This window comes from Cornus florida, unplaced genomic scaffold, assembly GCF_030987335.1.
Source record: "Cornus florida cultivar Cherokee Brave unplaced genomic scaffold, ASM3098733v1 CherokeeBrave_3.0.0_Hap2_Chr05, whole genome shotgun sequence".
NCBI classification, from domain to species: domain Eukaryota; kingdom Viridiplantae; phylum Streptophyta; class Magnoliopsida; order Cornales; family Cornaceae; genus Cornus; species Cornus florida.
This window is the reverse complement of record NW_026775575.1, coordinates 41,315,097-41,329,745: the sequence shown is the minus strand read 5'-3', so window position 1 is coordinate 41,329,745 and position 14,649 is coordinate 41,315,097. Positions and strand designations below refer to the sequence as shown.

Here is a 14,649-nt window from a genome sequence, read left to right as displayed (position 1 = left end):
CAATTATCCTATAAAAGCTCCAATACTTAATCATTTCAATCCCCAAATTGTTTGAAACCTAAAAAAAAAAAAAAAAAATAAAAAAAAAAAGTTTTAAATACATAAAACACTCAAATCAAAAATGCCAAAACCCCGCAATAGTATTGTGTATTATTTTTTATTTTTGTTCTTGAAAACGGAGGATGGAGTCTATTGCATCACAATGTAATCCACTCAAGAGAAAACAACATATTTGGAAATGAACTTTGAGTTGTTATATTTGTAGACACTAAAAAAATTCACATGATGGGTTCAGGCTATAATTTGAGCCTACCATCAATTTAGCCAACTTTGAGACATGGGCCGGTTGCCCAAAAAACCTAAGCTCACTACAAAACATGGGTCATGGATCAACCTAAATTACTCAATTGACCCAACCCACTTTAATGGACGAATTTCAAATTGCTAACTAACCAGGCCTACTTACAAATCAGGTTAGTAAAATAAAATGATAATTAATCTTAATATATATATATATATATATATATATATATAAAAAAGCAAGGTTGGTACCACTTAGTGTAGTTAACATTTATTAATGTAAGTTATAATGTGTCCTCTTGTACTTTTATTCGTCTGCACCTCACTTTCAATTTCAGCCATGTCCCAGTCGGGCACGTCCAAAATTATCAACCTCACAAATCGAGGAAAATAATCTGACTAGCAAAAGATGATCAAATATTTTTTTTCATATAATGGAATTTACTCATTTATATTACATGTTTTGCTATTTGTATCATGATAGGAATCTAATGTAATTTCATCATATGAGTTGTAATTAAAATGACAAAATTACCCTTCTTCCAAAGCATTCTTAATTACATCAATAAAATATTTTAAACGGTTGCTAATTATTTGGAAAATCCCTAACATCTAATTTTTGAGCAAATAGGAGCCCGAATGCTGAAAAGACTAAAGTGTCATTCTATAACTGAATAAAAAAGAGTAAAAAAAATAATTAAATGTGAAATGACTAAAGTGTCGCTCTTTCTTTCTTTCTTTTTTTCTTCTTCTTATACACAAGGGCATTATTGGAAGAGAAAGGCTATTTTCAAAATTTTATATCTTAAAAATGTCATGTGCATTATCAAATTAATCATTCTTTTAAACTTAACGTGCCTATATATCCAAAAAAAAAAAAAAAAAAACTTTAAGGGTGATATTTGTTCAAAATTTAATTATTAAGGGTGTTTTTCATATTTTTTCTTTCTTTTTTTTTATTTTTTTTTATTTTCAAATTAAGGGGAGGAGGGAATCGAACACGGGCACACCTGCTTGGGAAGCTGGACACTCTTGCAATTAGGCCACTAGATAATGTCCATGTGGTGTCATGATAGACACGTGTTTGAACTTATAGATTCATTTTTATGAGTTCGAACCTAAATGCATGCTTAATAATCATTTGCTTGATTTGTCTACAAGTAGGATGCCATTTAAAGATATCTTAGTAATGGGGACTCGAGCATAAGGGTTGTAAATGTAATGGACTCATGAAAGAATTGATGATGTATGAAGCTGTGAGTAATGTTAAGCTTAGTGTTGACTTTATGCTTGAGCCTTACCATAGTTCATGATTTGTGCTCAAACATTTTGAGTTCGACTGAGTGATGTCAACTTAATACTAACACTTAAAAGAATGCATTAAGATGCTTAATTAATTGTTCAAGTTGCATCATATTAGACACACGGATTAACGAAATCCTAATAGGTTTAGGAACCTTTTAGTAATGTCTTCAAATTTATTTATTTATTTTTAATAATCTATAACCTTTTTAAAACATATGTCGACCTTTTAATGAGCTATATCACATTAAAAGACAAAATTTGTTCAGAAACGACATAACTCAAGCATTGTCTTTCGTAATTTTATCTTAAAATAGTTAAACTTATCTTTTATACTAAATAATGTTAATATTATTTTCTTATAAGAAATTTTTTGAATTTTGAATGCGCGATGCACATTTGAAAAGATCTTACACAAGGTTTCACAATTGTTATTAGTGCGGTTTTTATTTATTTATTTGTTTATATAAAAAGATAAAAATTATAATTATACATAGGGCCACAATAAGTGGAATGGGCCATTCAGGTCAGATAAAAGTTAACCCAAAAGGAGCAACCCAACAAGGCAAAACCCAATCTCGACTTTAGTAACTAAGCCCAATAAAAGCCCAACTGTGAAGAGTTAAGTGTCGGGTGTCTTGTGAAGGAGGAAAGGAAGCTTTCTATAAGTCGAGGAGTGAGAAACGGCGAGAAGAAGAGAGAGAGAGATGGAGCCGAAGCTGACAGAGGTCTTACAATTGTTCGAACGATTTAAAGCCGCTTTCATTCGGAATGATTTTGATGCTTGTGATAATCTCCTTTCTCAACTCAAGGTAACAAGATTAAATCCAAAATTAGCTTTGTACAATTTTAAAACCCAATTTTTATTTTTATTTTTTATATATATATAACTTGCTTGAGAATTTTATTTTGCCCAAGGCTTTGATCGAAATTAAAAAATCTCCAGGCCCTGATTTATTGGAACAAAATCGTCCAACAATCGAATGATTTTAGTCCTAGCGATTTGTTCTAAAAGATAGGTGATGCAGCAAATCTTGATAAAGACTTTGGACCTAGTGAAATCTGACCTATTAGTCTCCCAATCACAACTTAAAAATGAGATTTTTTTTTTTCCACAATCTTGCATCGACCAGAGCATTAGTATTGCTATACTGTATGAAAAATCTGATGCATTAGAATTTTGATGCTTGTGCGAAACTCCTTTGGTAACAAGATCAAATCCAGAATATTGAAGTTTGTGTTTGGTCCATTAATTCTTAAAAAAAAAATAATAATAATAATAATAATAATAATCATCTTCTGTGACAAGGGCATAATGGGATATAGATTGAGAAGTCAAGTTGAAATTTTGCTACTTAGAATGCTATCATTACTAGGGTGTGCTTGTGCAAATTGAGGTTAACAAAAGCTTAATACATCGTCTTTTTCAAGTTCTAGAATTTTTGTAACTCGAGTTTGGGTTTAGAGCTTGGAGAGGCCGGGCATTATTATTATTTTTACCTAGTTGCAGGAAATTTAAATTTGGTATTTTCTGCTGAAAGCTTAGGTGAGGCATTTAATTGCATCAACAACTTGAAATTTTGATTATTTTAATTACTTGAAAAAAAAATAACTTGATTACCAAATTAAAGAGGAACCAAGTATTCAAGGTTGAAACAACTCAATGTTTGTCCTATTTAATAAATTTCATTTAAAATGGAACTGTTGCACACTTGATTAAAGTTTAGATTATTATCTTAATTTTTAAAAACCTCATGTCCCAGGCCTAAGCTCATGTCCCAGGCCGGGCATGGGGCGTGACAGACATCCCATTAGTAAGAGACGCTATAATTGGTAGAAATAAAAGCACATTGTTTGAAAGATGCACGAAAAACGAAAAAGAATAAAATAAAGGAAAATTGCAGATACACTGCTCTTGGTGAAGTGATGCATGGTAAGAGTGCCAGTAGATTATGAGTTTATTGGTACCATTACAAATGCCATGCTAGATTCAGAATGTCTTTATTTGTCAATCTCTTGCAACTAGCAAATCTGGGGAATTTTGTACCAGAATCTCTAGTTTTGGCCAATTTTGAATTTGGTGTGAATAAAAATAAGCTGACACAACTGAAGTTCTTGTTTACAAGTTCATTGTTATTATTTTAAGTCCTTGATATCAGCATATGCTGCGAGTGATCTTCAATTCATTTTGCAGGTCTTACTGACAGAGTTTAAAAGCCTTCCACCATTGTTTGAAGAAACACCTAATGCAGTCAATGAGTTGACAATAGCAAGTATGATTTTTGACTCTATAAGATATATTGTTTGTTTTCCTTTTATGTTTTTTTGCTTTTTTCTTTTTGTTGTGCTTTTGTTGATGAACCTTGTTTTTTGTCAATTCACATGCTTCTTACTGTATGGGGCTTTGTCTCAGACAGAGAGATGCATACCCATTTATGTCTTCTCTTCTTTTGTGCTTCTTAACTTCTATCTTGTATGGCAATTGATTATGTACTTCTGTTTCATATTTCTAATTGCCAATGATCTGAAGTGGAAAGTGTTAGTAGTAATCTGTTATTTAAATGGGTGGGTCATAAATTATTATTACTCATAGTGCAAACGTTTGTTCCGTCCTTCACTCACACCCCAATCGTGACCTGCACACGTGTCAGAGCTTGTAAAATGACTTAAATACCTTTGACTTTGTCAAAAGAGCTCTCTAACTTACATAAGTAAATAAAAAAGACTAAAATACCCTAAATACTTTACAAATTTACAATTATATTATTTATATATATGATATTAATATAGTATCTATATATATGAATATGTACACACACACACACACACACACACACACACATATAGCATGTAGCCTCTTCTCCCTCCCTCGCCACCACCAGTGCCGCCGACCGCCACCAATTACCACTCTCTCTACTCAGTCACTCTCTATAACTTATCTTCAACAACCACCCAGACTAATATATATATATATATATTTACGCGCGCGCGTGTGTAATATGTTTGTATATATGTAGAGATGATATATATATATATATATATAGATAGAGAGAGAGAGAGAGAGAGAGAGAGAGAGAGAGAGAGAGTGTGAATCAATTGTTCAAAGTTAAAACCCATCACAGCGCCACCACTCACTGGCGAACCCCTCTTCTCCTGCGAACCACCTCCTCCACCTTCCAAACAGCAACTTTGTAAACCAAGCTACAGTTGTGCCGACCAAAGTACCAATGCCCCAATCAATTACCACCACTAACGTCTGACAAATCCACACTTCAGAGAAGCATTACCAACCCTCAGGCAACGGAGCTCCACCGCTTCCCAGCATCCTCTTTGTCCTCCCCGACTGCGTTTGGCAGATCTACACTCAAAGAACATTGTTCCGTCGCATTTAATAATCTGTTTGATTTTTTTATCTATTACTCATCAATTGGTAGGCTTTCATTTATACAATTAGTGCAACATGTAATGATTTGAACTTGACTAGGAGGGCATGTTTTCTCTGTAAGTGCTTGATCAAATTAAGGTTGAAGATTTGAAGGGCCTCTTTAAATTAAACGAAGTTGTTCACCTGTCATTGTCAATCAAAATTTAACAAAGTTTGCTCATCTGACAATATATCTTTAATCAATTCAAAAGCGATTATTTCATAGTTTATATGCAGTTAATTCATGTTTATCATCGGTGGGCATCCAATTTTATTTTATTGTTATAACATGATAGAGTTGGTAGGCTCGCTTAGAAAAGTTTTATCTGTAAGTTGCTCGATGCCAATTTTCTGTTTCTGTATTCTCCAATCTTCAACTTCAGATTTCACAATGATATGTATGTGTGTGTCTATATATATATATATACTGTAAAGTATACACACAGTGGTTTTTCTTTGCCTAAACATAGAGTGGTTGTAGGGGTGGGGATGATGGTGGTGCTGGTGGTCTAATATAGTGGGGGTGGTGGTGGTTGTGGTCCTTGTGGAGGTGGGATGGCGGGGGCACAGGTGTGCAGAAGAGGAGTGTATCAATTTTAGAGAGAGAAACTAATGGGGCAATTTTGTCAATTAAGTTTGCTGATATTTTGGATTAAAATGAATTTAAAAAATTAGGGACAAAGTTGTCTTTTCACACGTTTTTAACAGTGTCAGCAACGGAAAAGTAAAATTGGACCTAAGTGATAGTTATTTTCGAAAGGTGTTTCAAGGTGATATTTGGCCAAACCCTAGAGAGTGTTAGTGAAATTAACCAATTTTTTGCATTAATGATAATCAGTGTCCTTTCAATAACTGATGTTGTTGGGTTGCTTTTTGTTCCTTTGGGCTTGGGTGTGAACCCCTGGCATGGATTCAAAGTATGTGTTTTAACTATTTTGGAATATCAAACCTTGGGGAATGATGGTATATAAATTATTTTACTCCGTATTTATTAACTCTGTAACAAGTTATGTTGAACAATAGTTTGCATAATAGGGTATCTCATTATGCATCGTGAAGTGCATGAGCCAAGACTTACAATGAGGTTCCAGTTAACGGCTTAAATTTATGAGGAACAAGTTTGTAAGTAATAGTCTGTGGCAAGAAAACCACGTTTGGTAATAATGCATGAGCATGTTCAAGTGGCTATCTAGAGGATCATGGTTTACACTTGGAAGATTTATTGCCAATTTGAGGTTTTATGTATTATATCTGGTGCAGTCACTTTCATTTTCCGCAAAGCTGCTTCCATTTCTGATTCCTCTTATCATGACAATTTTCAGGGGATATATATGAGCATGCAGTTGTTCTAAGTGTGAAGATTGAGGATCAGGATGCCTTTGAGAGGGACTTCTTTCAGCTGAAACCTTACTATACAGATGCAGGGTAAATTTTCCTTGTCTTTAACTCAGTCATTTCCAAGTAAGGTATGGGTTGGAGGCAGGAATGCCCCTTCCCATGGTTTGCTTGACTTGGAGCCATATAATAAACAACAACATTCTTTCCATGCTAAATGGTGGATCTTATTTCGGGGTTTGGTGGAGGAAGGAGTTGTCACAGTCCTCCCTAAGAGTGAGAACTGGTCCCCTTCCAAATCAATACTAGTTATCTGTATGGATGCTCCTCAATGCTCTAACTTCTGAATTTCTTCTATCCTTTTCTACATACTCTTGCCTCATTTGGATTTTTTTTTTTAGATTCTAATCTCATTTATCATCTGAAAATTTTGAATTCCCATGCAATTTCGCATCTAAATATGATGTTTCAATACTTGCGAAAAATTAAGATTTGGTTGGAGCTATTATTTATTTATTTTTTGATAAGTGAGATTGTATTAAAAAGGCGATCAAAAGGGGAACACATCCCTCAAAAGCAACACAAGGCCAAATAGGGCCTTTAAACTCTCAAAGAGTCCAAAAAATCGACAAACTCCTCCATTGATTTACAATTTCTCCCTAGAACCCAACAAAAAAGAGTATTAATGATGGAGAACTTAAGCGCACCAATAGGAGTCTCCTTTCTTTCAAAGGATCTCCTATTTCTTTCAAGCCATAAACACCACCAGACACACAAAGGCGTGACCCTCCAGAAATCAAGAACTTGGGTCCCCACTATACAACCTCTCCAAGCCTCAACTAACCCTCTGGAAGACCTGGGTGTAACCCACTGAACCCCAAACAAGCCCAAAACCAATACTAGCAATCACGAGCCACTGGGTAATGCAAGACTTCTTCTATCAATATCGTGTGCCAACGTATAGCTCTCAAAATAGAAGGTATAAAATGGTTATCCAACCAACAATGCTTTATAGTCTAGAATGATGGTGGCTAAAAAGTAACATGTTTACAAATTGGGTATGGTTGAAATGCAAATGTGTAGATTACTGTATGGTGAAATAATAAGTGGAAAGTTAGAAACAATTATTTTAATATGTTTACTAAATGGTTTGAGTAGCACCTGTTGGAGATTAAATAAGAGAAAATTGACTAAAACGGTTTGGCATTTGTAACGTTGCCTACTACCAATAACTACACTAATGAAGAACAGTGTCATAGTCATCCACATTGGAGTAATGTTAGGGGAAGAAAAACCAAAATTAACATTTATCAACATAGTAAAATGATATGGTAGAATACTTATCTGAAAAAAGAAAGATATGGTAGGGTATAGTTTGACTGAAACAGGACTCTGGTAGCTGACCCCAAATACTCAGGACAAGTTATTATTTATTTTGTTTTTGAGTTATGTTATATGTATATTGGCCTTCCCAAGAAAAGGTTCCTGGATCAGCCACTGGTCCATACCCCTTCTTTTCCTTAAAACAGGACTCTGGTAGCTGACCCCAAATACTCGGGACAAGTTCTTAGTTATTTTGTTTTTGAGTTATGTTATTTGTATATTGGCCTTCCCAAGAAAAGGTTCCTGGATCAGCCACTGGTCAATGCCCCTTCTTTTCCTTTCCTGGGATAGACTGGTGCAGAAATTTATGTGATACAGTTGCTTGACTGCTTGACGTGACCGTTCCAATTTGAGCTGGATATCATATTAACATTCAATTGTTATAGGACTCAATTTTCTTCCAACAACTGGTTTTCTCGTCAAATTTCATCTTTCACATGCTGAGGTAGACTGGTTAGATTGGTTAGGCAAGAACAGCACCTCTACTTTCATTTGTCCATGCTGCATGCATAGCAAATACCCCGGTTTGCTTATGTGAGAAGAATACCATATTGTCAACTGCCTTGTTCGTCAAGTTATAACCTCTGTCTTTCATAGACTGGTTAGATTGTTTAGGCAAGAACAGCACCCCTACTTTCATTTGTCCATGCTGCATGCATAGTAAATACCTATGTTACATGGACTCTTCCAAAGTAGGTGAAGTACCCGTGTCTGACACATATTATTCGGACATAGGTATGGGATATGTGTCTGACACTTTTGCTTCGACATGCACCTAAAAAATATATTCAATAATTATATTTTATTATATTTTTACTTCAAATGAGTGAATAAGTCTATTTTGGTCTCTATATTACGGATAAATACTATATTACTTTAAAGAACAAAATGAACACATTAAATAAAATGAATATTTAGCTGTGTGTGTCCATGTGTCCTTTTATTTGGGATTTGACATGTCCAATGTGTGGATACATACCTGGACCCGACACACGTACCCGAGTCCATGTAACATAGGCAAATACCGATTTGCTTATGTGAGAACTGAGAAGAATACCATTTTGTCAACTGCCTTCTTTTTCAAGTTATATCCACTCTGTCTTTCATATGAATGCTGATTTTGATATAACTTACCTAAATTATGAACAAATGTAAGTGCTATTTTGAATATATGGCAGTTGTTAACTTAGCTTCAAGAGTGTACATGATTTTGGCATATGATGAATGTTTAGGCATGTACAGTGTACCATGTGTCTGCCACTTTTGGAAGCATACCACATTGACAAATGTTCAACAAAACAATTGTAGATAGGTAAAAGCACCTCAACATAAATATATATTTTTCCAATCTTTTGTGTTTGAAAATTCTCAGAATTTGCATATTATCTCATATGTTCACTGATGAATTAGGTTTGTCAATGTGGCTTTATCTGCAAGTCCTCTTTGAAAGTACAAATACAACTTATAGGGATCATGTTTATATATGAAATCTTTGCTTGTTTAATACCCTGCTGCTCATATTTTTCTGCCACCAGTTCTCTTGTATGACTTGCTCACCTTTTAAATTTTAAAGGCGATGCTTATGACTTCTGATTCCTTTTATGAAGCAGTGGTCGTCTTCCACCATCCCCTCAGGAGTACCCGATCTTAGGTCTCAACCTTCTGAGACTCCTTGTGCAGAATAGAATAGCTGAATTTCACACCGAACTGGAATTGCTATCTGCTGCTGCTCTGGAGAATCCTTGTATTAAGCATGCTGTAGAACTGGAACAATCCTTCATGGAAGGAGCTTACAATCGAGTGTTGACTGCTAGACAGACAGTACCCCATGAAACTTATGTTTATTTCATGGATTTGCTGGCAAAGACAGTGAGGTAAATTGTTTCACTTCAAGTTATGGCAATTATTGAAAGGATTTACATTCCGAAAAAAAAAAATAATAATCATAATAAATAAATAAATAAATAAATTTGAGAACAGTTGAAAGATATCTGACATTGCACCAGCATCTTTGCTACTATTTTGCATGTTTTTGACTTATTTAATTATTTGGGGTAGAAGTTTTCTATGGTAGCACAACTTTAGATTCTTCCAAGAACTACAGAAAAGTAGCAAGAGTAATTGTTAGTGGACAGTTGCAGTCAACAGTTAAACTTGGAAGGGAGTTGGGCGATATCCTACATGAATCAAATGTTTGGCATTAATATCATTCTTTTCATGGGCACTTGAAAGAAGAATTATCTTTGTATGTTACACTCAGTGCAATGGTATACCTTGGACTACTAAGCTTCAGTTACTTTTATGAAAAAAAGTCTAGCGTTGGGTCTGTGTCAGGGCCACTCCTCCTAGCTTCATGTATAGGAGACAGTCGAGCGACTAGTCATAACACTAACTAATGGCATAATTATATATATATATATTGGTAGTGATACGACTTTTTCATTAAAAATTGTGCTAAGTCAAGTCCATGTTAATTGTGTTGGTACTTGGTTATTATACTTCCTTTCTCACATTTGCTACTTTAATTTTGTATATGGCAAGAATTTTCTGTATACAGCAATCAACTGTCAGTTTATAAGAGGTCTAATGAGTTTTGAATCTACCTAGGTCAGCTACAAGCATTCTTTTTGTCTATTCAGCTTTAGGCCCATGCTCTCTCTCTCATCCCCTGCCCGCAAACCCCCTTCCCCCCACCCAAAACCCACCTCACACCCCCCACACCACCACCACAACAAAGTATATATATATTAGCCTTTTTCCTAATACCCAAAATACTAGTAGGCAGTAGGCACTGTGCAGAAATTTCAGGAACCTTTGACATAGATTCCAGCAAAATTGCTCTTCAAAAAAAAAAAAAAAAAAAAAAACAAAAGAAAAAGAATAGGGCCCGATCTCTTCCCATATTCAATTATTCAAGCCTAGGACTGTTCACAGTCCAGAACAACCTTGAAACATCAATATTCCTTTGCCTAATTGAAACCCAAAAACCTTATCCTTTCCTTTCATCCTTACAAACCATAAAACTTTTAGGGTGAAGTACCCTGACCTCTCCTGAGGTTTGTCCAAATATCTCCTAGCCCAACTATTGTCAAAATAGCCCCCGACCTCCTTAAGGTTTGTCCAAATATCTCTTACCTAAAACTATTGTCAAAATACCACTTGAGGTTTGTCCAAATATCTCTTACCTAAAATTATTGTCAAAATACTCCTTTGCCTCCCCTGAGCTTTGTCAAAATAAACCCCGACACCCCTTGGGGTTTGTCCAAATTCTCTAACCCCACCCCTAACGTTAATCAATGTAATATTTTCTAAATGCCCAAACTGCCCTTAAGTGAGAGAAAATGACTCAAATGACCTTGTTAAAATACCAAATGACCATTTCAACCAAATTTAATTGGACAAAACTACCCTTTCTTATATATACCCTTTTGGATTGTTTTTGCAGAGTTGAAAATATTTTTTTTGTGGGCAATTGACGACAAATTGTTTTTGAACAAGTGGTTTGTTGATGAATCAAATGATGAATTTTTATTAGCCAATGTCTGTTTTGTTGAATTATATGAATTATTTGTTTAATACATTGTTTTGACAGCAAATATGTTGAATTACATTCTGAAATGGTTATTTGGTATACTAACAATGTCATTTGAGTTATTTTCTCTCATTTAAGGGTAGTTTGGGCATTAATAAAATATTCCATCGACATATTTAACTCTGACGTCAGGCCTGGTCAAAGAAATTGGGACAAACCTCAAGGGGTGTGGGGGACTATTTTGACAATAGTTTTAGCTGGGAGATATTTGGCCAAACTTTAGGGAGGTCGGGGTATTTCACCCAACTTTTAAATTTCTCCAACTAGTACCTACAATAAATTGTATTAGCCCCAAATACGCTATCTTGAGCTAAACCAGGTCAATATTGGAATCAATAGCCAAATGTAACTGTTTCCACGTGCTTGTATTCTATTTTTTTAGTAGTACTAGTTGTCCTAAGGTTGTCTTCCATGGCATTTGTCCTACCTCTTTGTATGTGTTATGTTTCCATGCTCGAGTTTGAAGTGGGTGGTTTCAATCTTGACTCTAAATTAAATCTTAATTAGAGAAATAAACCTGAACTGTGTGCCTTAAACTCTTGGGTTGTACGTTGTTAGGTGAAAGTAGCATTCTCTCCTTATGACATCATTCGAACTCTTAAACTGTGGCAATTTTTGTGTGCTTAATAGTTCATTTTGTAATTGTAGAGATGAAATAGCCGGGTGCAGCGAAAAGGCTTACGACTCTCTTTCTATTAATGATACTCGACAAATGTTGCTGTTCTCTTCTGACCAAGAACTTTTTGAATATATCAAGGAGGTATATTTTCGTGCAATTGCTTGAACTTTTTGATACATCTAAGCTGAATAATTATTTGGCATTGAAAATAATAGCCAGCTATGAATTAGTAGCCGTTTCTGAAAACTAAAAAAAAGCATATATGTAGTTGGAAGAGGCAAATACTGTGAGAACAAAGGCAATACAAGTAGGTAGGAGAGGTTTTAGAATTCTGCACTATTCTTATTTTATGGATTCTTTAAATTCCAATAGGATTTTATCATTGCAAACTTCTCATAAAGGGATCCTTCATGGCTTATAAAATAATAATAATATTTTCTTTGCAATTTTGCAGGAGCATCCCGAGTGGGAGATAAAGAATGGGTTTGTATTTTTCCAGAGGGCAAAAGAATCTGCCCCTTGCAAGGAGATACCATCTTTGCAGCTCATCAATCAGACACTCAGCTACGCAAGGGAGTTGGAGCGGATTGTGTGAGACTAATATAAAACTCAAGTCTGATGAAAGGAAAATGTTGTCGGGATCATTTTTTGAATTCTAGTTTAGTTTCCATTGGGAGCAAACATTTGGACCTCGTGTGTCTTGGCTCTCTCATTGCTTGTGGAGATAATATTTTAATTCATTTCACTGGATTGAGTAGGAATGAACTCAAAATTAAATTAACTGCTTGCTAAGTTGGAAAATCTGCAGTTAGTTTCTTTTTCTTTTCTTTTTTTCTTTATCTATAAATGTTGGTTGTATCACACGTGTTGCGTTTGGAACTTTGGATATATTGTATTCGTCAATGTTGACAGGTAAAGCATATGATTAAAATGGCTGGAAGTCTGACAATATGAATTTTGGCTATTTTGTACTACCTTCGCTTTGGGAGGCAAAGATGATTGAGAGTAGTGCAGCAAGTAACATGAATGAACTTCAAGGTTAAGATTTTCCTTTTTCAAGGACTAATCTGTTTCCATTTCTTCAAGTGATATGCTTTGCTTGGTTTGTCATAGGGCCTTTTAAAAATCTTGATTTGCTCTAACTTTCGACTACTTGGTTGTTCTTAGTATTTGGGAGGTTGGTTCTGTTACATTTTCTGGTAACACCTTTAAAATGGATCACTACAGTATCAAACATATAATGGCACAAATTTTAGAAACCTCTAACCGGTTATGCTTGTGGATGATTTCTCACTCTTTGCATCAGAAAGACAATTCACTTTTTTCAGTTGAACATGTATCAAAATAGGATGCTAATATTTGCCATTTATTATGTTACATCGACTTGATAACGTGTGTTAAAATCTCCAAACACAAGGACATGGGACACAACTAGAATAATGCATTGATGAAAAATAAAGTATTTAGTTTATTGTATTTGCTTATCAACATTGGTCTTACTATGAAAAAGAAGGTTTTAAAATTGACCAATTCACCCCCCTCTTGGTCCAACATAGCAAAGCATTTAAGAATGTTAAATCAATGTTGATTATTTAAAAGCTCATACGAGGCCTAAATGCGACCTGCTAGTAGGTTGGTTTCCAAGTTAAATAAATAAAACATGTATATGTAATTTTTGTACCTAAATAGTACAATTGCTACAATTGTTTGAGATCGACTTTCACAGTAAAATCAATATGATAAAAATATTCAATCCATTTTATGAACGGTATTCCCAAAACTCATATACCATGCTTAAATTTCCTTAGGACTGCCACGAGGGAACCCAAAACTCATTATGATAAAATATTTAATTTATAGAAGATATTATTGTAATTTATAATCTCTATAAATAGTAGTCCTATTTGTCTCAGCTATTCTCTTCCAGCCATATAAATAATATTCTTTTCAAGGCAAGAATGTTAGAGATTAGAGATTAGAGATTAGTGGGGAGGGGGCGCGAAGGCTCGAAACCGGGCCCATAAGGACAACGGGGAACAACCCTGCCACTTAAGCTACAAAGACATTTGCTTCTGTCCATATTCAAAGAGATGAAAATGAAAATTTGTAAAGACTCATCTTTCCTAAGAATCATTTTTTTATTTTTATTTTCTTTTTATTTTTACCGAAGGAAGAAAGCTTGTTGATTCCTTCCTATCTTTCCTTCATCCCTTTTCCTTTTTTCCTACCTAACAAAGCATGGTGTGTTTGCTTAGACAATACATATATGTTTGATTATTTAAGCTCAAACTAGGTCTAAATGTGGCCCGCTATTAGGTGGTTTCCATGTTAGTCTTTGACAAATTGAATTAGTGGATTCATTCATTTTTTATTTTTTATTTTTTATTTTCTTTTCAAATTCTGAAGCCAACTGTTCAATTGGACTTCAGAAATTGAATCGTCACCGTCAAGCCCACTGTTCAATTGGACTTAATCGCATGGTCTACAATCATCTAATAATTTCACACAGGTCATGCCCTCTAACTCACACTAATACGTCAATTTATTCAATTAAAATAATTTCGAGGTGAGTTAGTAAGCAACTTTTGAAACTAGAAAGCTAGACCGTGACATTTTTTGTGCCACCTGTGCCATGGAAGTTCATTATGTTCTTTCGTGTGTAATACAATCCAGCACAAAAAATGAGATCCAAAA

At 34.7% G+C, this 14,649-nt stretch overlaps 1 protein-coding gene across 2 annotated transcripts; it reads left to right on the top strand.

The window, feature by feature from the left end:
• The first annotated feature begins 2,247 nt into the window (after positions 1-2,247).
• Positions 2,248-12,816, top strand: LOC132306351 (26S proteasome non-ATPase regulatory subunit 8 homolog A-like). 2 transcript variants are annotated; one of them, XM_059803711.1, is made up of 6 exons: positions 2,248-2,414; positions 3,797-3,875; positions 6,349-6,451; positions 9,355-9,618; positions 11,985-12,096; positions 12,410-12,816. In XM_059803711.1, exons 1-6 carry the CDS (start codon positions 2,310-2,312, stop codon positions 12,548-12,550), a joined length of 804 nt encoding a protein of 267 aa, XP_059659694.1. In that variant the 5' UTR covers positions 2,248-2,309; the 3' UTR covers positions 12,551-12,816. The 2 variants fall into 2 exon arrangements, with proteins under 2 accessions (XP_059659694.1, XP_059659693.1); XM_059803710.1 differs by having other exon boundaries at positions 9,352-9,618.
• Positions 12,817-14,649: the final 1,833 nt, after the last annotated feature.

Excerpts from the sequence above, each read along its gene's own strand:
- LOC132306351 (XM_059803710.1), top strand. The coding sequence starts at position 2,310 with ATGGAGCCGAAGCTGACAGAGGTCTTACAATTGTTCGAACGATTTAAA. Across the intron at positions 9,619-11,984 it reads TTGCTGGCAAAGACAGTGAG|AGATGAAATAGCCGGGTGCA; the intron begins GTAAATTGTTTC and ends TTGTAATTGTAG. Across the intron at positions 12,097-12,409 it reads TTTTTGAATATATCAAGGAG|GAGCATCCCGAGTGGGAGAT; the intron begins GTATATTTTCGT and ends GCAATTTTGCAG.